The following is a 17,335-nucleotide window of genomic DNA, read 5'->3' on the forward strand; positions in this document are numbered from 1 at the left end:
GATCAGCAATCAGCTAAGATAAAAGAAAGTGAAGGAATATATTTGAACTATTTACATAGGTGATGTCATGTTATCTTTGTTCTTTTGCATCATCTTTGCTACCAGCAAGTCGTGTCCCCTAGGTCCTGCCAAAGTATGTGCTATTTTGGAGGATGGAGCAGGGGAAGCCAAAACAAGTAGAACAAGTAAATATTGTGTGGTGGAACTGAAGAAACATTCCACCACAGTTCTCCCAGCACTGGTGCTAAGCTGTACATACTGGAATCAGTAAACAGCATAGCCTTCTTCCAGTATCTGCACTCCTAAAATCTTTCTGTTTGATTCTCCTGGTGCTTCTTTGGGACAGTTCCTCACAGTTCTGCTTCCTTTCTTGCTTCAGTGCCAAAGAGACAAATAATTAATTCCAGAGAAAAACTATAACTCACCATAGACATCCCATCTCCTAGCATGATTGTTCCCTTTAGCTCCTGAATAAAAGCCCATAAAGCTTTGTAAACACACCATAAAGATAAGTAAAAAACTCCTTCCTATTTCCCATTCCCCTGTATTCTCTGAGGCAATGCTTTGTCTCAGTGGCATGTAGATTCTGCACATATCCAGCTGCCTTTCGGACTGCTTATCAACTGCTGTTTCAGAGAAACTGGATGAATCATGTTTTGTGCAGAAATCATTCCATCTGACTAGTTTGAGTAGCATGTATGAGGGAGTATGGGTCACACAGGTCCCTTCCTGGCAGAAAACTGGTTTCAATATTCTGTCTTAGCCCAGAGTTATGACAGACTTATTCCTCACCTCTCTGAAATCAATGAACCAACTCAGGCAGAAAAATTGCAGAAACATAGAATATTTCAAGTTAGAAGGGACTCATAAGGATCACCCTGCTCCTCACAGAACTGTCTATAAATACCCCATATGACTAAGAGCATTGTCCTGATGCTCTTTGAACTCTAGCAGGCATGGCACCATGACCGCTTTCCTGGGAAAGCCTGTTCCAGTGACCAACCCTCTGGATAAAGAAACTTTTCCGAATGTCCAATCCTGATATATCCTCATTCCATTTCCTCATGCCCTTGCTGGTCACCACAGAGAGAACAGCACCTCCCCCTCCCCTGCCCCCAGTGGGGAAGTTGTAGGCTGAGATGAGGTGCCCCCTCAGCCTCCTCTTCTCCAAGCTGAACAAGCCAAGTGACCTCAGACACTCCTCATAAGTTTTGCCCTTGAGAGCTTTTACCATTTCGGTTCCCCTCCTCTGCACACACTCTTAGAGTGTGATATTCTTGTTATACAGTAGCCCCCAAAACTGCCCCCAGCACTAGATGTGAGGCTGCCCTGGTGCAGAGCAGGCACAATCCCCTCCCTTGCCTGGCTGGCCATGCTGTGCATTATCCAGGACACCCCAGGTTGGCCCTCCTGGCTGCCAGGGCACTGCTGACTCATGTTCAACTTGCCATCCACCCAAAGCTGCAGATTTGTACACATAGCCAGGATTACCCTGTCCCAAGTGCATTTAAAATACTCCAAATGAAAAGCATTTGCTTAAATAAGTTTTTATTATGATTAAAGGAGCAAAAGAGTACACCCACAAGACCCATTGTACACAGGGATAGGATACACGGAGAAAATTTGAATAGCAACCTGCAAAACCACCACACTTGGTCATGATGATTGATCCAAAAAGGCTTAAGAAGAAATAATAATTATAACATTTCTATAATGCATCCTTAGAAAGGGAGGAAGAGCCTTGCAGTATCAGGAGTAGGAATAAAAGCCAATTGCTTTGTCAGAGTAGGTATGGTTGGGAGTAGTTTAGAGTTTAATTTAGGAAATTTTGAGTGATTTATTCCAGGGGACTCACCATGAAATTTGTCTGTAGAAAAACCTGGCTCAGTAAGAAGACTGCTTTTTTTTCCCCAAAAAGATGATGTGTCTTTTCAGTGTGATGATTTGGCACTATAATTGTTAAATTTCACCAGGAACATCTCTGTTAATGCTCAGGCTTTCTTTGGGTCAGATTTTCATTCCTTTAACTCTTCATCTATGAGTAAACAATAATACTCAGGAGAAAGGAAAGGCAAAGGGCCTCTGCTTTCCTGGCAAAAATTCTTTCTCTGCCTTAACTTCTTTTGTTGTTAATTTTTTTTTTTTAATAAAGCATTCTGGTTTTAGAAAATATGGATAAAAGAGAAAGTTTGTGTTTCTTTTTACCCTTGATACTGCAGAACTTTGAGTCTTGCTGTGGGGGACAGAAACCCTTTCAGCTTTCCGCTTTTTAAGGGGAAAAGCATCTGCCAAAGAACAAGATGCTGTCACTTGGGTTGTGCTTGATCAAGAAGAGGAAAGGGTGGTCAGCTCTAATCTCTTCAGAGACACTTGTGTCATCTACCCCAGCTCCTGATGAGCGTGCTGCCTTACTGCCTGCTTCATAGATCTCCACAAATGCCTCATGGAATGCTCCAGACACCTTCAGGCTCTGTGCTGAAGAGATGCCAGACAGATTGGCTGATGAGCTGAACAGGTCGGTGATACCCAAGGATTTTAAGACAGATGTGAGGTTATATTTTTCCTCAATCTTCATGCGGGGGAGATAAACTTTAATTTTCCTCTCTTCCATCTTACTAGAACTGGTCCACTCCTTGAGATTTTCAGAGGTGATTGCAGTCTCAAGCTGCAAGGAAACAAACAAATTAGATCTCTGGGGTGAGAGCACAACATCTTTTGTAGCAAAGCAGTTCCATTTGTGGTTTTTTTCTCTTAAACTGACTGCTTTTCTTATGGTGTATTTTCTGGGTATATATGGATTAATGTGTCTAGAAGAGGAAAGCAAACCATGGCCCTCTCTTCTCTGTCCTGCTTCCTATTTCTTTAATAGGCTCACTGGCAATTTATAGTCTTGACTAGACGGCTGCTCAGCAAATTTCCCAAAGCTCTTGCCAGTTTATCTTCTTAAGAAATATATTCAAGAAGTCATTCCGTGCTTACAAGTTGTAAGCTCTATTTACATTTAAGACCTCCAAGTAAGGAAGTGTTAAAGGTTTTACTAATACCTGAAGGATCAGTAATAAATGAGCTATCAGTTATTACTGAAGAAATTTAGCTGTGTTCAAATCACTCTTTAAATTCTTAGAGTTAGTGCGCAATCATGTCAATGAACTCAGATTTATTGCATAACTTTTCCTATTGAAACTGCATTCCTGCTAATGACTATATTCTTTTCATACCAACAGTAATATGTCATGTATGTTTTACTTTCTGAAATTGCTTTAACCATTCCAGTACTCGTATTCCATTTTTAGATAGTTTAATTTTTGAAGGCATGAAGGAAGCATGTTGAAGGCTGTCAAACCATTCAATAATTACAAATACTCAAGCTAAGATGAACTTCCCAGTAAATTCCTCAGTATGCAGAAATTGAGATATAGAAGCTTTGGCGTTCAAGGTGCTGGAGTAACAGCTGCTTATATGAGAAGAATCTGTTCTGCAGTGACAAAAATTTAACCCACTAAAGCAGTTGCTTAGCAATCCATCCTCACACAAACTTTTGCAGGACCACTGAGAGAGCTGCGTGCCTCTATGCAACCATCTCATGCTGCCACTATTCAGATCTGTCCTGGGGATGTGCTCTAAGATAACTTTATTGTGAAGAGTTTATTTGCACCTAAAATTTCACAGTGTTTATGGTTTTCTGAAACCCAGCTGCCAAGGCCATACCTGCTCCAGGCCGGAGATGTCATCAGGCAGCAGCACCCACAGGCTCAGCCGCCCACTGGCATATGGAAGCTCCAGGATTCTGCATTTCTCAGAAGGGATCTCTGCCACTTTAAATGTACCAACCTGAGACATCATCTGCACAGGTTTGCTTTCTTGCTGCAAAACCAAAGAAAATAATATAGTTTTCAGAAAGATTATTCCTAGAGTGTAGAAATGCCTACTTATGGTTAAAGCTGATGATTACTCTTTTTCAGGAGGATTGTACAGCAACTTGTTGACTCTTTTCATAAATTCTAGAAGATGACACCTTAAAAGTGATGTATGCCCACATACCTCAGAAATTCTGAAAGGAACTGTCTGGGTATCTTCCTCCTTAAATGCTTTCTCCCACAATCCCTTGAAGTAGATGGCACTGACCAGGACCATGTCAGTTTGTGAACTCACAGAGCTTGGTTGAAGAATATTTTTGATGGATCCTTTCAAAGTGCACAGGAAAAGAGAACATGTATAATACATCTGTGTATAACACATCTTACTTGGCAATTACAACATTAAATGGAGGGTAAAGAAATTTTGGGAAGGAGGGTGTAGGGTAATGATATCGCATTGGTTTTGTAGCTGTTATCTTGTAGTTCCAAGGTTGATTTGTTTACTGCTGTTGGCAGTGGATGTTGTTTCTCTCCCTATAAAGAATTACAGTGAGAGATATAAGATCCGGAGATTTACTTGATACAAAACTAGCATATTTTGTGTCAACAGGAAGAACCATCAGAACCTTGTATCACAGGATGGTCTCCCAACCAAACATTGAATATTTTTGCTTCAAAAAAAAGTTGAAACATTGGTGTCAAACTATTTCTCAATGTGTAAAAAGCATACTTCAGTGCAGTCCTTTTTATCAGAACTGGAAATATTACATATTCACAAATCCTCTACAGATAGAGAGAGTCCTCTAGCAGGGGGGTATCTGAGAAAAACAAAATTGTTAGATGATAGTTCTCTATATGGGAACTGATGTCTTATCCAGGAAAAGGAGCAGAGGGAGAAGTTTGGGTTTTTCATCACCTGACTTAAATGTTCTCACATGTTGCTCAAACTCGGTGGCAGAAGGGAAAATACGTATGCTGACATTTGGCTTCCTCTTACCATTTGTCTGACTTTCAACCCAGGAATTTATGAGCTCTCTGGATTTTTCTGCAGCTGTTTGAAAGCTGATAGATTCCAAACCTCCTTTATACAGTTCCTTCACACATTGAATGTATTCCTGCAAAGAAAGAGTATGTCATTTTCAGATCAGAATGTCAAAGCATTTTGCAGATGTAAAAGGCAAGAATGAAATTAACAGCTATGAGCAATCTGCTTATTAAGGCTAATCAGTAAACTATGAGCTAGTTCATAAGCATCTTAAGATTTGACATGCATTGTTTCAAGCAAAAGTATATGCCCAAATTAAAAAAAAATATTTCCCAGAACTGAGCTCTAAAACCAACATTCATTTCAGTGAAGGGGGGGGGGGGGGGTGTCTTTGCCCACTTTTAATCTTTTTTTTTTTTTTTTTTTGCAATGGTATTCTCCTTGAATTTCAAATTAAATGTTCATTTCAATGGAAAACCAAAAAGAGTTGGAGTTATCTCTATATTAATTATACCTTGACTTGATTGGGTCTTTATTGTACTTTGCACAAACAACTTTTTGGCTAGTCACATTTTTTCTCAAGACTTTCAGGGGTTAAGGCTGGGGTAGACAGAATCTTTCCATATGGAAGAAAATTTCTTTTGCAGAGCCTAGACTTCTGACAGTGCTTTTTGCAGTACAAGAAGTTACAGTTTTGACATTCAGATCATATCTTAGAGCAACTCACCGGCAGAATTGGGTATTTCTCTTCAGCATAAAGTCTGCTGGCAATGCTGATTGAATAATTGTCACTTGGTTTGGTGATTTGGGTGAAGATGTCCTTAAGTGAAGTGTGGATGCTCACAGATGTCCCGCACTGATTGACATGAATACAAATAAAAGTATTGGTATCCTAGTTTTAATGATGAGTGTATACTATATGAAAGGAGTACAGTAGTTCAGAGGCTTCTGCTTATAAAATTGTTCATCCTATGCTGATATAGTAATTTTATAATATATATAATTCAGTGCTGGTTTTCTACTGAAATTTCCTCATACCATTTGGGGGGGCTTTTAATTTTCTACTACAGTGATCTAGCTTCAGCAGATCAGTTCCCAACCAGTTCTGTTTAACCTCTAGCACCCAGCTACTTTGCCTAATTATACAAATATCCATAATTTCCCCCTTCTGGCCCAATATTATGGGGATGGGTTTCATTTTATGCTTGCTCTAAATTCTCTGTTGCCCACCTCCTCTGTTCATTCTTATGAATGAAGTGTTCCCCCAAATGCTGGATGAAGAGCACTAGCTGCACATTGGAGTGGGGTTGGAACTGCTATGAGAGTGCTTTATTGGATAGATTTTGCTCCCAGGAGAAACTGACATGGAGAAGGGATTAAATTGTTTCTGTACCTGAGATTCAGTACTCTCTCCAAATCCTGGGATTTTATCAAAGTGGATAGCCTGTAATTAAGAATAACAGTAGTTGAAATAACTGGTATGACAAGAAAAAGGTTATGCAACTGAGATTAACACATAATGTTTGAAGCAAACCTATTGACTAACTGAGAATGACTCAAAAACTACAATCTATCTGTACCATCTCTGAATAGCCATGCATACTGTTGCTTGCATAGAATATCTTTTTTTCTATTGAGCATCTAGGATTCAGCTCCAGTGTGTGCTACCAATAATGCCAACCTTCTTGTAGGTAACAAGCCAGCCACTCTCTATGAAGATAGTGAGAGATAGTGAGAGCTGTAGGAAACACGAGAAACACTTTGCAATGTGTGGATATGTTTTGGCTCTTTCCCTATAGATTTTATCTCCTTTCCCTATTGGAAAAAAAAAAAAAAAAAGTGTTGCTAGAATGTATTTTTGTCTTTGAGAATTCTGCTGCTAACCTATGATAAAATTTAAATCCAGTCCCAAGATTTTGGGTGTTTGTTTAGCACTGTGGGAGTTTCAGGTGGCCACAGCTTTTGATAACTCTAAGTCCACATTTTTTAGCCTCTGAGGGACATTATCATATCATTAAGGGCTATAGCTCTGTTGAGCAGCACGAGGGTTTAAATCCCAAATGTAGTCTCACCTTTTCTATCTGAGACTTGGTGTTGTCTTTTGCACCTATGTAGACCATGGAGAGGGTTGAAACGATGAGCAGAGGGGAGTAGCAGACATTCTCCCGGACACTCTGGCTTCTCAGCTCCCTGAATATGTCACAGCAAACTTCTGTGCTCACTGGACCGATGGAGGCCATTGTGCAGCAGTATTGCCTAGAGCAAAGAGCAAAAAGTACAATAGCCATGTAATGATGGGAATAGCATGCACACACAGCACATGCACTTTAATAGGAATTTTCAGGCTATAAAATATAAACAAGTAATTTGGAAATCATTCTATGTTAACATGTCTTTTGCTATGCTCACCTCTCATGCATGCTAGAAACTGTTTTCACAAATCTGTTTCCTTCAGCATTTCTATACATTCACCTTTTTTAACAGTTCCTCAGAGCTCTGGAATCTGTATGTCATTTCTGTTTACCTTTTCAAAGAAGTCAAACAACAATTGCCTGTACTTATTTTCATTCATTGAATGCTACAACTCCTTAGTACTTTGTAGTAGCTTGATGAAAATAAGAAAATGTTATCTCTTTCATGTACTTGCAAAGCTGGAAATTTAAGTGCAAATTATATTTCCATTTGCTTTAGGTCTGAGCAGATAAAGGTAAAAGCAGAGGCTAGCTATTTTTATTTTCTAAAAATAAGTAGGTGTAGTAAAGTATCTATTTGTTGCACAGTACTTACTGTCAGGAGATCTTCAGAGGCCTGTAGCTCACCCTTGTTTTAATAATGGACAGGCAATGGACAAGCAATATAATTTGTCTAAGGTGACTGAATCTAGGAGCAAGACTGATGCACAAAATTCATGTTTCATTGTATTGTGCTTTCAAATATAGTTTGCTTTGCATAAACATGCTATGTTTTCTCAGACTATAACCTGTCTGAGAAATTAAATTGCTGTTTTTCAAAATCCAGCCCCTTATGTAGGAGCTAAATGCTAGGATCTCAAGTTTCTCTTTGTAGTGTTGAACTCCACCGAAGTGTTTTGTGACTGGCCTTTTGGATATACACAAACAGACACACACATTTTTCTCTCACTTTCCTTTCTGTATACGTTCCCATTTATAAGTTATTTAAAAATCGTACAGCTGTGCACCCACGTACCTTTTTACATTGTGTTCACCAACTGTATTTTTCAGGAATGCAACTCTTAGAGAAATTTCACACTAAAATAAACTTAGCAAATTCACTGAACACCACAGTTCTGCTCTCAATACACTCAAAAGAACCAGAGATCAAGCAAGAAAATTTATTACTTATCTCTCAAAATCGATCTTAAAAGATACATATGGGGAAGATATGGGAAGATAAGATGCTCTGAAATAATGTTTTGAGCACAAAATAACATTTTAAGCACAGAGAATAACTTTAAAAACCTCCCCAAAACCACAAACATTCAGATTTTACACATAATAAAATAGTGTAGAATGCATATACACTGGTGAGATTTGTAGAGAATATCATGTAAATATTCTGTCCTGAAAAATATCAAACACAAGACAATAACTTCTCTCTTTTTAAGTTTAGTCAGAACCAAGGAATAATGCAGTAAGAAAGTAAATTTTTCTAGAGAAATGCTTACCTTCAAGCACCAAAGACAATACAGCTTTCCAGCTGTATGTGGGTATACTGGCTGAGCACTTGGGAATTTATACAGTCTGAATTGTGACCCACCCCTTGCTATCCTTCAGAAGTTTGACTTTTGACACCATAAAAATAAATTAATGGTATTAGGTCAGGTTTTTTTGTTTCAATGGGTTTGGGTTTGATTGAAGGGAGAACAAATATTAGTATTTTATTCTGTGTAATGGTGCTTTCCACCAATACATCAGGTCCATTGGGCTGGAGAAGAGGCTGGGAAATAATGCCTCATTTGCAACGAGATACTGGGATGGCAGTAAAAAACTAAAAATGTGAAAACCTTAGTGATGTCACACATAATTAGCAGTTATTAGTCAATACATCAATAATTAGTCAATTTGTTATTATGGTTGTAGTAATAGACCAGAACTCTCTTTCAGTTAGTCCTTTCTGAATGTGCAAAATGCAGCCATGCTAGACAGAAGAGATGGGAGGACAGGACTTAGCCTTATATTCTTCTAAAAAAATTGGGGAAATAAAGTAGGGTGCATGTGACAAAACCAATTGAGATGAAAGTCAAAAACAGAAACATTTTCTTTGAGAAGCTGGAATATTTATAAAAGATCTTTCTATCAATGTGGTTTTATAGCAAATTATTTTATTCTCGGGGGTTAACAGCAAAACATAATTCTAGACAAAGTAAAAAAACAGTCAGTTCCAAATGTATTTGTGAATGCACTTGCCTTGTATCTCTCAGATCTTCCATGAGTAACTTAATGGCATGACAGATGATGGAAGAACTGTGAAATCCAGCTAGAATGTTCATGGTCTGTGGGGCAATCATAATATATAATAGCAAATATATTTCATTTATAAAAGCTATTGTTCTGTATTGGAATAATAGAATGGACTAACAGTTAAGAAACCATTCTGACCTCTGCAAAGCACTGTGTGATTTCTACAAGCGGGGGGGAGAAGGGGGGAAGGCGGGAGGGGGATCTCTAAGTCTGTACACGTAATTCTTTAGAACATATGGGACATAGCTGTGATCTCTGTCAAGCAGAGTAGTCTCCCGTACTACTGTCAAAAGGTTAGGCAGTGCAGTGTTCTTCGCCTCAGTCTGCTTCCTCTTGTGAAAATAAATGTGCCATATAAATTTACATTCCCCTTGATGAGTTGTTGTCTGTCAGCATGTAGCTCAGGAGGTGAGGTGGTAACACGGACATCAGGAGAGGCAGAAGTGCTTTCTAGAAGTGCTAGGTAGCCAGAAGAAAATCTGACATATGATGAAATATTGGGAGGTATGCCTGGACCCCAATGTTAACATTGTATGTTAACAATGTTAACACAGGGCATGTATCACACGTTGCTTTCCTTTTAAGCTTTGTGCCCACAAAATAATGATTATTAGTCATCCCTCTAAGGTGATGATGAAAAATTTGAAGTGAACATGCCAATGTGGGCTAATGCCAGCTATGATGAACTAGGAGAAGATGTGGACTCCCTTGAGGGTCTTAGAAAGAGATCTGGATGGACCAGAAAGCTCAGCAATCACCAAATGTATAAAATTTAACAAGAGCAAGTGCCAGATTCTCCATCTGTGATGGGGTGATCCTCATTGCAAGTACAGACTCAGGGATGAGAGGTTAAAAACAGCCCTTCATAAAGAGATCTGTGGGTTTGGGTCAGTGGCAAGTTGAATATGAGTCAACAGTGTGTCCTGGTAGCCAAAAGGACCAACAACATACTGGGATGCATCAGGTTCAGCATCACCAGCTGGTTGAGGAAGGTGATTGACCCTGCCAAAGGCAGGGGACATCTTTAATGTCCCTTGAAACCCAAACTATTCTCTGATTCTATGATTTTCCCACTCTACTTTGCATTGATGAGGCCTCACATTGAGTCCTGTGTGCAGCTTTGGGCACCTCAGTGTAAGAAGGACATCACACTGTCATAGCATGTACAGAGGAGAGTGACAAAGATGGTGAAAGGCCTCAAGGACATGGAGAGAAGGCTGAGGGGGTGACCTCATCTCAGCCTACAACTTCCTCAATGGGTGCAGTGGAGGGGGAGGTATTGCTCTCCTCTCTCTGGTGACCTGTGATGAGCCACAAGGAAATGGAATGAAGCTGCATCAAGGGAAGCTCAGATTGGACACTGAGAAAAGGTTCTTCATCCAGAGAGTGGTCAGTCACACCCTGAAACAGGCTTCCCAGGGAAGTGGTCATAGCACCCAGTGTGTCAGAGTTCAGTGAGTATCTGGACAATGCTCTTAGTCATATGGTTTATTTATGGTAGGTAGTCTTGCAAGGATCAGAGAGCTGAACTCAATGATACTCATAGTTTCCTTCCAATTTGAGATACGTCATGATTCTTCAAACCTGTGTGTCTTCACTTAATAAGCTGTTTTCTCACATTGTTCATAGTGCGCCTCAGATTTATGCCACTATTTTCACTCCTTATCCTTTTTTTTGTTCAGGGCCACTTTACGTCCACTTTATTCTTAGTGGTTTAGTTCTACTTCCACCACACTGGTCTTCAATTGCTGCATGTGAGAGTTGGTCACTGTATTTAACTCAGTGAAATCTGCCTTTCAAATGGCCTGCCAGATTCTCTGCTAAGCAACCATGATTCCCATTCACTTAGTCTGGTCAATCACACATGAATTACAGAAGTGTCCAGACCTCTAACACTAGTCCAGCTCATCTCATATGACCTTTATTTTATTCATATGACCTGAATTTTAGGACCTACAAACATATTCAGGAAGAAGCTGCACTTTTGTTAGTGGTCATTTTTTTTCCACACTATCACACTGCAAGAATAGAATAAAAATTATCCCAGTGGGTTTTTTTATCTGGTGAGTTTGACTTCTGTGTAGTGTCCTGGTTCCAGCTCTTCAGAACAGCTTTGTGTGCATTTGATGCAGAGCTTTGTTCCATGAGTTATACAAAAATCATGTTTTCTCTCCAAGAATTGAAGTTTCAGGTTCAGAACACACCCACAATAAACAAATACATTGAGGATAATAAGCTCTGTTGTGATAATGTTTGAAAAAGGGAAGCTGTGTTCTTTGTGAGGGGTCTGGTGTGGTTTTCTGTGCTCAGACTGGGAGTTAATGCAAGGCCAGTTTTAAGTGACAGAATATACCCATAAGCAAATGAAGAACTGGATCAGAGCAGACCAGCAGCATAGCATCAACCCTAAAAGGTCTTTTACAGTCTGCTTGACATGAGGTTTAAAGTAAGCAAACCTTCCTGCACTTGGAAGACTACCTGGGACAACTGACAATGGATTGTCCTGTCCAGCACAGCTGTGCAAGCAGTACAAACAGCTCAGTCACACATCCTTGTTTCACAATGCTTGTCCCAAGAAAGAGGTCAGCTAAGGCTCAGTTGCCCTTTCCTCTGCCAGGCATTTCATTGTGGAGCTGTCCCTAAACCAACAGACTCTTGAGTACCTGAGCTTTGGACAACTGACAGTATAAAAGCAACTTCTTAACCAAAAGGGTATGAAGTCCAGGTCAGCTCACAGAACAAAGCCTCTCCTCTAATCACAAAAACCTACTTAGAACTCGGGATTCTGTCCTTGATCCTGCTCTTTTGCCAATAGAAAGGAGCATTTTCATTGTTTTGTGTTTGTCTTCATTCCACATTGTGACTCTGGAAGCTGGCTTTCTATCAGGGTAATCAGTCACAGAGAGATTTACTGATTGCAGCTGACTGTCTAACTTGTTACCATTGCAGACCTGGGTGCTGCAGCTATCAGTGATGGTTTCTCTCTTCATTGTTCTGTGGTTCTGGTTTTTCCCCAGTACAAAGCAAATGAAGTATCTGGTCAAGCTCCTTCAGACAGGTGCCCACAGCCCACCTTTCCTTGTTCTGCGACAGCTCTATGCCATTGGAGATGTACACTGTTGCCTGTAGTGCTGCCCTGATCTCTCACAGACTGTGACGGGCATTTGTCATTGCTCTTAATTGTCATTGCAATATCCCGTATGACATCTTACATCCCTTTATTCATTTGAACCTGACACAGGCTTAGACTTCATTGTACAGATGATGATTTCTTACTACTCCCCCTGACATAGGTTGACGTAACTTTCATGGCATAATTTTCAGTGATCACATCCCACAAGCCAGCAATGGGTTGAATGGGAGTCTTTGACTAAGAACTTGAAAAACATCCTCCCTGCGGTTGAATGAGTTTTAGCCTCACAAACATGCAAAGCCTTTGCCTTGCTTCCATACATGCCACATATCTTTCTGTGGAAGCAACATGTGTCTCATGATAAACGTGCCTTCATTCTGTCAAAGCTCAAATGCAAAAAGCAAGTGTACAAGAGTTGAAAGCAAGAAGAGTCCACCAGGCAGGAGTATAGAAGCTTTCACCATGCACTCAGAGATGGAATCTGAAAAGCAAAAATTGTGCTGGAAGGAAAACTGACAAGGGATGTGAAGGACAGTAAGAAAAGATTTTTCAAATACAACAGCAAAATGGAGATGAAAGAAAAGTCAGGATGATTGGAGAAGGTTCCTGATGATTTGAAAAAGTGACTAATTTTCAGAAAGGAAAAGGAGGACAGCTGAGGAGACTACAGGTCTCTGCAGTCACTGAAAAGGTGCAGTGCACTGCTGCAAGGCACTAAGGGTTAGTACTCATTATGATCTGTGTCAAGAAAAATACAGCCTCTAAGACACTGCTTAAAATACCATTTATTGCAGCTAACATTGAAAGGAAAAAGAAGATAATATAGATAATTTTTATTGTCACTCACTACAACTACCTGAAAGGAGGTTGTAGCCAAGTGAGGGTCGGCCTCTTCTCACAGGTATCTAGCAATAGGACAAGAGGACATACTCTTAAGCTTTACCAGGGGACATTTGGGTTGGACATTAAGAAGAAATTCTTCACAGAAAAGGTGATTGGGCACTGGAATGGGCTGCCTAGGGAGGTGGTAGAGCCACCATCCTGGGAGGTGTTTAAGAAAAGACTGGATGTGGCACTCAGTGCCATGGTCTAGTTGACATGGTGGTCTTAGGTCATAGGTTGGACTTGATCATCTCAAAAGTCTTTTCCAACCTAGTTGATTATGTGATATTCCCTTAGCTGCAGAGAACCCCAAGCTGTGCAGCATTGGAAAGATCACCAGTGAAGGAATGGCATGCAGTGCAAGTCTATCCACGGAGATAGATGTTCACTGACACTTTAGAGCTCTTGCAGGAATTTTTAAAGAAGAAAGCAGCTCATTTCCTCTGAGAAAAAGAAGGATGTTCACATGAAGACTTGCTGCTTCACTTTATGATAAATGCAAGGAGGCAGGGAATGCAGTCACTCATGCCAAGTGGGAGCTACCTACAGGTTCCTCCCTTCTGACTTGCACACAAAGTTCATGCTGCAGCCCAGGGCAATGTGCAGGACAGCACAGGATGGGGAACCAAGCTCTACTCTTGGCAAGTTCAGGCCTGTGCCTTCTCCTGTCAAGCACTGTGTGGGTCACTAATGCCCTGGTGTACAATTGTATTTGAGCTCAAATCCCTGCAGAAGGCTTCCAAGCATAGTGTCCTGGGAATATTTTGAGACATGTGAAGGAATAAAAGATGATGGAGAAAACCAGCACAGATTTACCAAGGACTAATCTCTCCTGACAAACATCATTGGCGTCTAGGATGGGACAGCTTCTTGTCTAAACAAAGGGAGAGCATATTGCACACCTGACTTTAGTAAGGCCTTCAGGATGATCTCCCATAATATCCTTGTAGTCACATTGGAGAGCTATAGCCTGAGTAAGCAGGCAATATTTTGGGTGGAAAGTCTGTACTGAGAGAAGCAGCAGGAGCAGGGCTGCTCCATGAGGACAGTGATCTGCGCCAAGAGTCAAGCCCCCACGGAGGGCAGTGCCCTCACCACAATATCTGACCATAGAGAAGCAGAAACAAATGTCAGTGACAGGGTCCACCAACATCCATGGACACAGCAAGAGGAGAACCAGGGCCATGGTCCATTTCCAGAGCCTAGGGTTAGGGAGCAACGAGAGCTGGTTGCTGCCTGTGGAATGGGAGGCTCGCTGACCAGGGCCCAGCACCATAGCACCTGAACAAGGGAAACAGGACAGACCCTGAAAGGGGGGTGACAGATCCAGGCCTTCAGAACATGAGGCAACATAAGTGACAGGGCATGTCCAAAGCTAAGCTGGGAAGTCTCTCCACAAGTGAGGACTGCAGTCAGATCCAGGGACTACGAGGCAGGTCAACACTGACAGAGTAGGCTCAAGTTCAAGCCAGGAAATGAGTGCACAAGTTGTTCTCAAGCAGGCCATGGCTAAGCAGGAGAACAGCCCCTGATGTGATGTCACTGGGGTAGGGGCTGATGGCCTGGGGCGGGGGGTAGCATGGGATCTAGGGATGTGGGCAGGAGAGGTCCCATGGAAGATCAAGGCCACTGAGGGCTTCTAGTTCAGCCTCCCCTGTGAGGACAGCATGCCCTTGCTCCTCAGGGAGACCTGCGCTTGGGAAGGACTCACTTCAGAGTGACTCTGGCTGTGGGGTATTAGGGGGCTGTTTCAGGGGACGCAGAGCTGGGACAGGGGCAGTGGATAGGAAATGGACATGGCACAAGAGGTGAGTGAGATGGTCAGGCCACCCCAACAGGCCCCAGAGAATGGTCGGGAACAAGCCAGGAAGCATGGTCTGGCTGGGTGGAAGGAGATTATTCAGGAGCCTGGCTCTGAGCAATGAGTGAGTGCTTTGTGGAGATCAGGAAGGTTTGTGAGGACAGAGCTCTGTGTGACCAGAGGCCCAGGCTCCTCGGTGCTTGGCAGAGGGCTCAGGCAGGGCTGAGATCACTGTCAGGGAACCACAAGGGCCATCTTTTCCCAAAGAAGAACAAATCAGGAGGCAAGGGAGATGCCACAGCTGGAGCCTCACCAGCTAGGGCTCAGCAGCTGAGCAGAGCAGGCCTGGAGACCACAGGCAGTCCAGATCCTAAGGCAACGTCATGGCTATGAGGCAGGTGCAAAGACAACATTGACCACAAAGTCAATTCACACTGCAGAGGTAGGTCCAGGTCCAGTGATCACAAACCAGGGCCAAGGTCACATTAGGAGTCCCTGGCCAGGAATGGGCACAGCTGTGTTTGAACTGGAGAGTGACACACTACTGATGTAATACAGATGGGAATTGAAAGTCCAGCACATAGCTTAGAGCTCCTGGGGTCACAGGTGTGAGAGAGGCTCCAGGACTCTTACAAATTCATTAGTGCACTCAGAGCTCTGTCATACACTTATGAGCGAAAGAGATGGGCCTGGAGACAAGGCTACAAGGCTTAGGAGTGAGGTCTGCCAGGAGGTGGAACTGGAGACAGGAACCTGCAGTGCACTTCAGTGCTATGTCTTGGCTGAAACAAGGTTCTGTTGTGGGCAACAGCTTTGACTTGGGGAGTTTCACTTAATTTCTTGCTGATTAACATTAAATTTTTGTTGTTTATTTGGTTGCTGACAAAATCAATGTAACAAACTATGAAACAGACCTTTCATCCTGCTTCCCCACATTTCACTTCAGTACAAAAAGTCTCCTCTTATGCTTACTAGTTTCAGCTTCTTTGTTATACTCAGTGCTCACTTGTCCCTTTGGTGAAGCAGCAAGCAATGGAAGAGGTTGTGACTGGTGTAAACTGTTTATATCTGCCAGATGCTGCTGCTCACTTTTATCCTGAGCTCTAGTCTGCTTCAGAAGCTGGAGTTCCATAGGGATGTCCTTGCTGCAGCATCAATGACCAGAAGGCTGCAGTCTCTCTGGAGTGTCACAGCCTTGGCACGAGCTGCCTGTGGCTGCAATGCCCTGGAGGTGACTCCCAAGAGTGTGCCTTCAGCTGTGCTCTTTCTAACATCCCCTACTTATTAACATCCCCATGTCATCTCTCTTTTGTTTCTCCAAACATGTCACATGTCTCTGTCCACTCTTTCTTAATTACAATTGAGCAGAAGTGCTGCACGCTCCTCTGACTGGAGATTTGGCACACAATGAACTCTTTTCATGCATTACAAGGTCTGCTGCAAATGGCCGAGGACAGTTTGTGTTCTCCTCTCACAAATGGTGCCAGCGTCCAATGCAGGCTCCAGACCCATGTGCAGAGGCTGCTGGGGAAATCTCCTGCTGAAGCTGGTTGTGCTCACAGGGTCCTAACACTGGCTGTTGTCAGTCCTGGGACTTAAATAGCTGATAGTATTTTCTGTATATTTATTACTTCTCAACTGATTTCTCTTCCATGGTTTTGTCCAGTTTCCCTTTAAAATCATGTGAAATTTTATCATCTTCCACATTCTTTGACCATTAATTCTATCGTTCAGCTGTTTGTTGTCAGCTCCCTCTATGTGTTGGGGTTTTTTCACTGCTTTCTGCTAACCTCTTTTAATGCCATTAAGTTCCTATGACAGAAGATATACCAAATAGTCAGCCTCTGTCACTGCTTCCGTAACACTCAGGACTTCAGAAACCTCTGCTCTTGAGATCATCCCTCTCCCAAGAGTCTGACTGCGTGGGCTCAGGGACGTGCGAAGCAGTTTCCAAGCCTTGAATCAGGGCACTGTTTGTGGCAGAGCTGTGAGATACCTCCATGGGGGTCTACATCCCCCTCAGTCAAGAGAAGAATTTAAGTGGAGTCTCTTGACTGGCTCTTGCTAGTATGCATGCCTTTGCCTGTCCATGAACCTCAGCAAGATGGACACTGCAAATGCTCATTTTGGACACTAGTAAGAAAATTATTACATTTCCATTTCCATTTTATTGGAAATGACATGAGAAGGGAAAAG

The 17,335-nt window shown here is 42.0% G+C and overlaps 1 protein-coding gene across 1 annotated transcript; it reads right to left on the minus strand.

Moving 5' to 3' along the window:
• Window positions 1-2,269: 2,269 nt before the first annotated feature.
• LOC119697059 (ovalbumin-like) lies at window positions 2,270-7,118 on the minus strand. The gene is made up of 7 exons (XM_038127141.1): window positions 6,915-7,118; window positions 6,236-6,286; window positions 5,570-5,698; window positions 4,855-4,972; window positions 4,042-4,184; window positions 3,709-3,864; window positions 2,270-2,665 (listed from the first exon to the last, which is right to left on the minus strand). The coding sequence occupies exons 1-7, from the start codon at window positions 7,080-7,082 to the stop codon at window positions 2,270-2,272; spliced, it is 1,161 nt and encodes a 386-aa protein (XP_037983069.1). The 5' UTR covers window positions 7,083-7,118.
• Between the last annotated feature and the right edge of the window lie 10,217 nt (window positions 7,119-17,335).

This window comes from Motacilla alba, chromosome 2, assembly GCF_015832195.1.
Source record: "Motacilla alba alba isolate MOTALB_02 chromosome 2, Motacilla_alba_V1.0_pri, whole genome shotgun sequence".
Classification (NCBI taxonomy): domain Eukaryota; kingdom Metazoa; phylum Chordata; class Aves; order Passeriformes; family Motacillidae; genus Motacilla; species Motacilla alba.

What these genes read in the sequence shown, in the direction of transcription:
- LOC119697059 (XM_038127141.1), bottom strand. Translation starts at nt 7,082, where the DNA reads ATGGCCTCCATCGGTCCAGTGAGCACAGAAGTTTGCTGTGACATATTC. An exon ending in GAGAGAGTACTGAATCTCAG is followed by an intron (nt 5,699 to 6,235) that starts GTACAGAAACAA and finishes CATGTCAATCAG; the next exon opens with TGCGGGACATCTGTGAGCAT. An exon ending in TTCCTTTCAGAATTTCTGAG is followed by an intron (nt 3,865 to 4,041) that starts GTATGTGGGCAT and finishes TTGGTTTTGCAG; the next exon opens with CAAGAAAGCAAACCTGTGCA.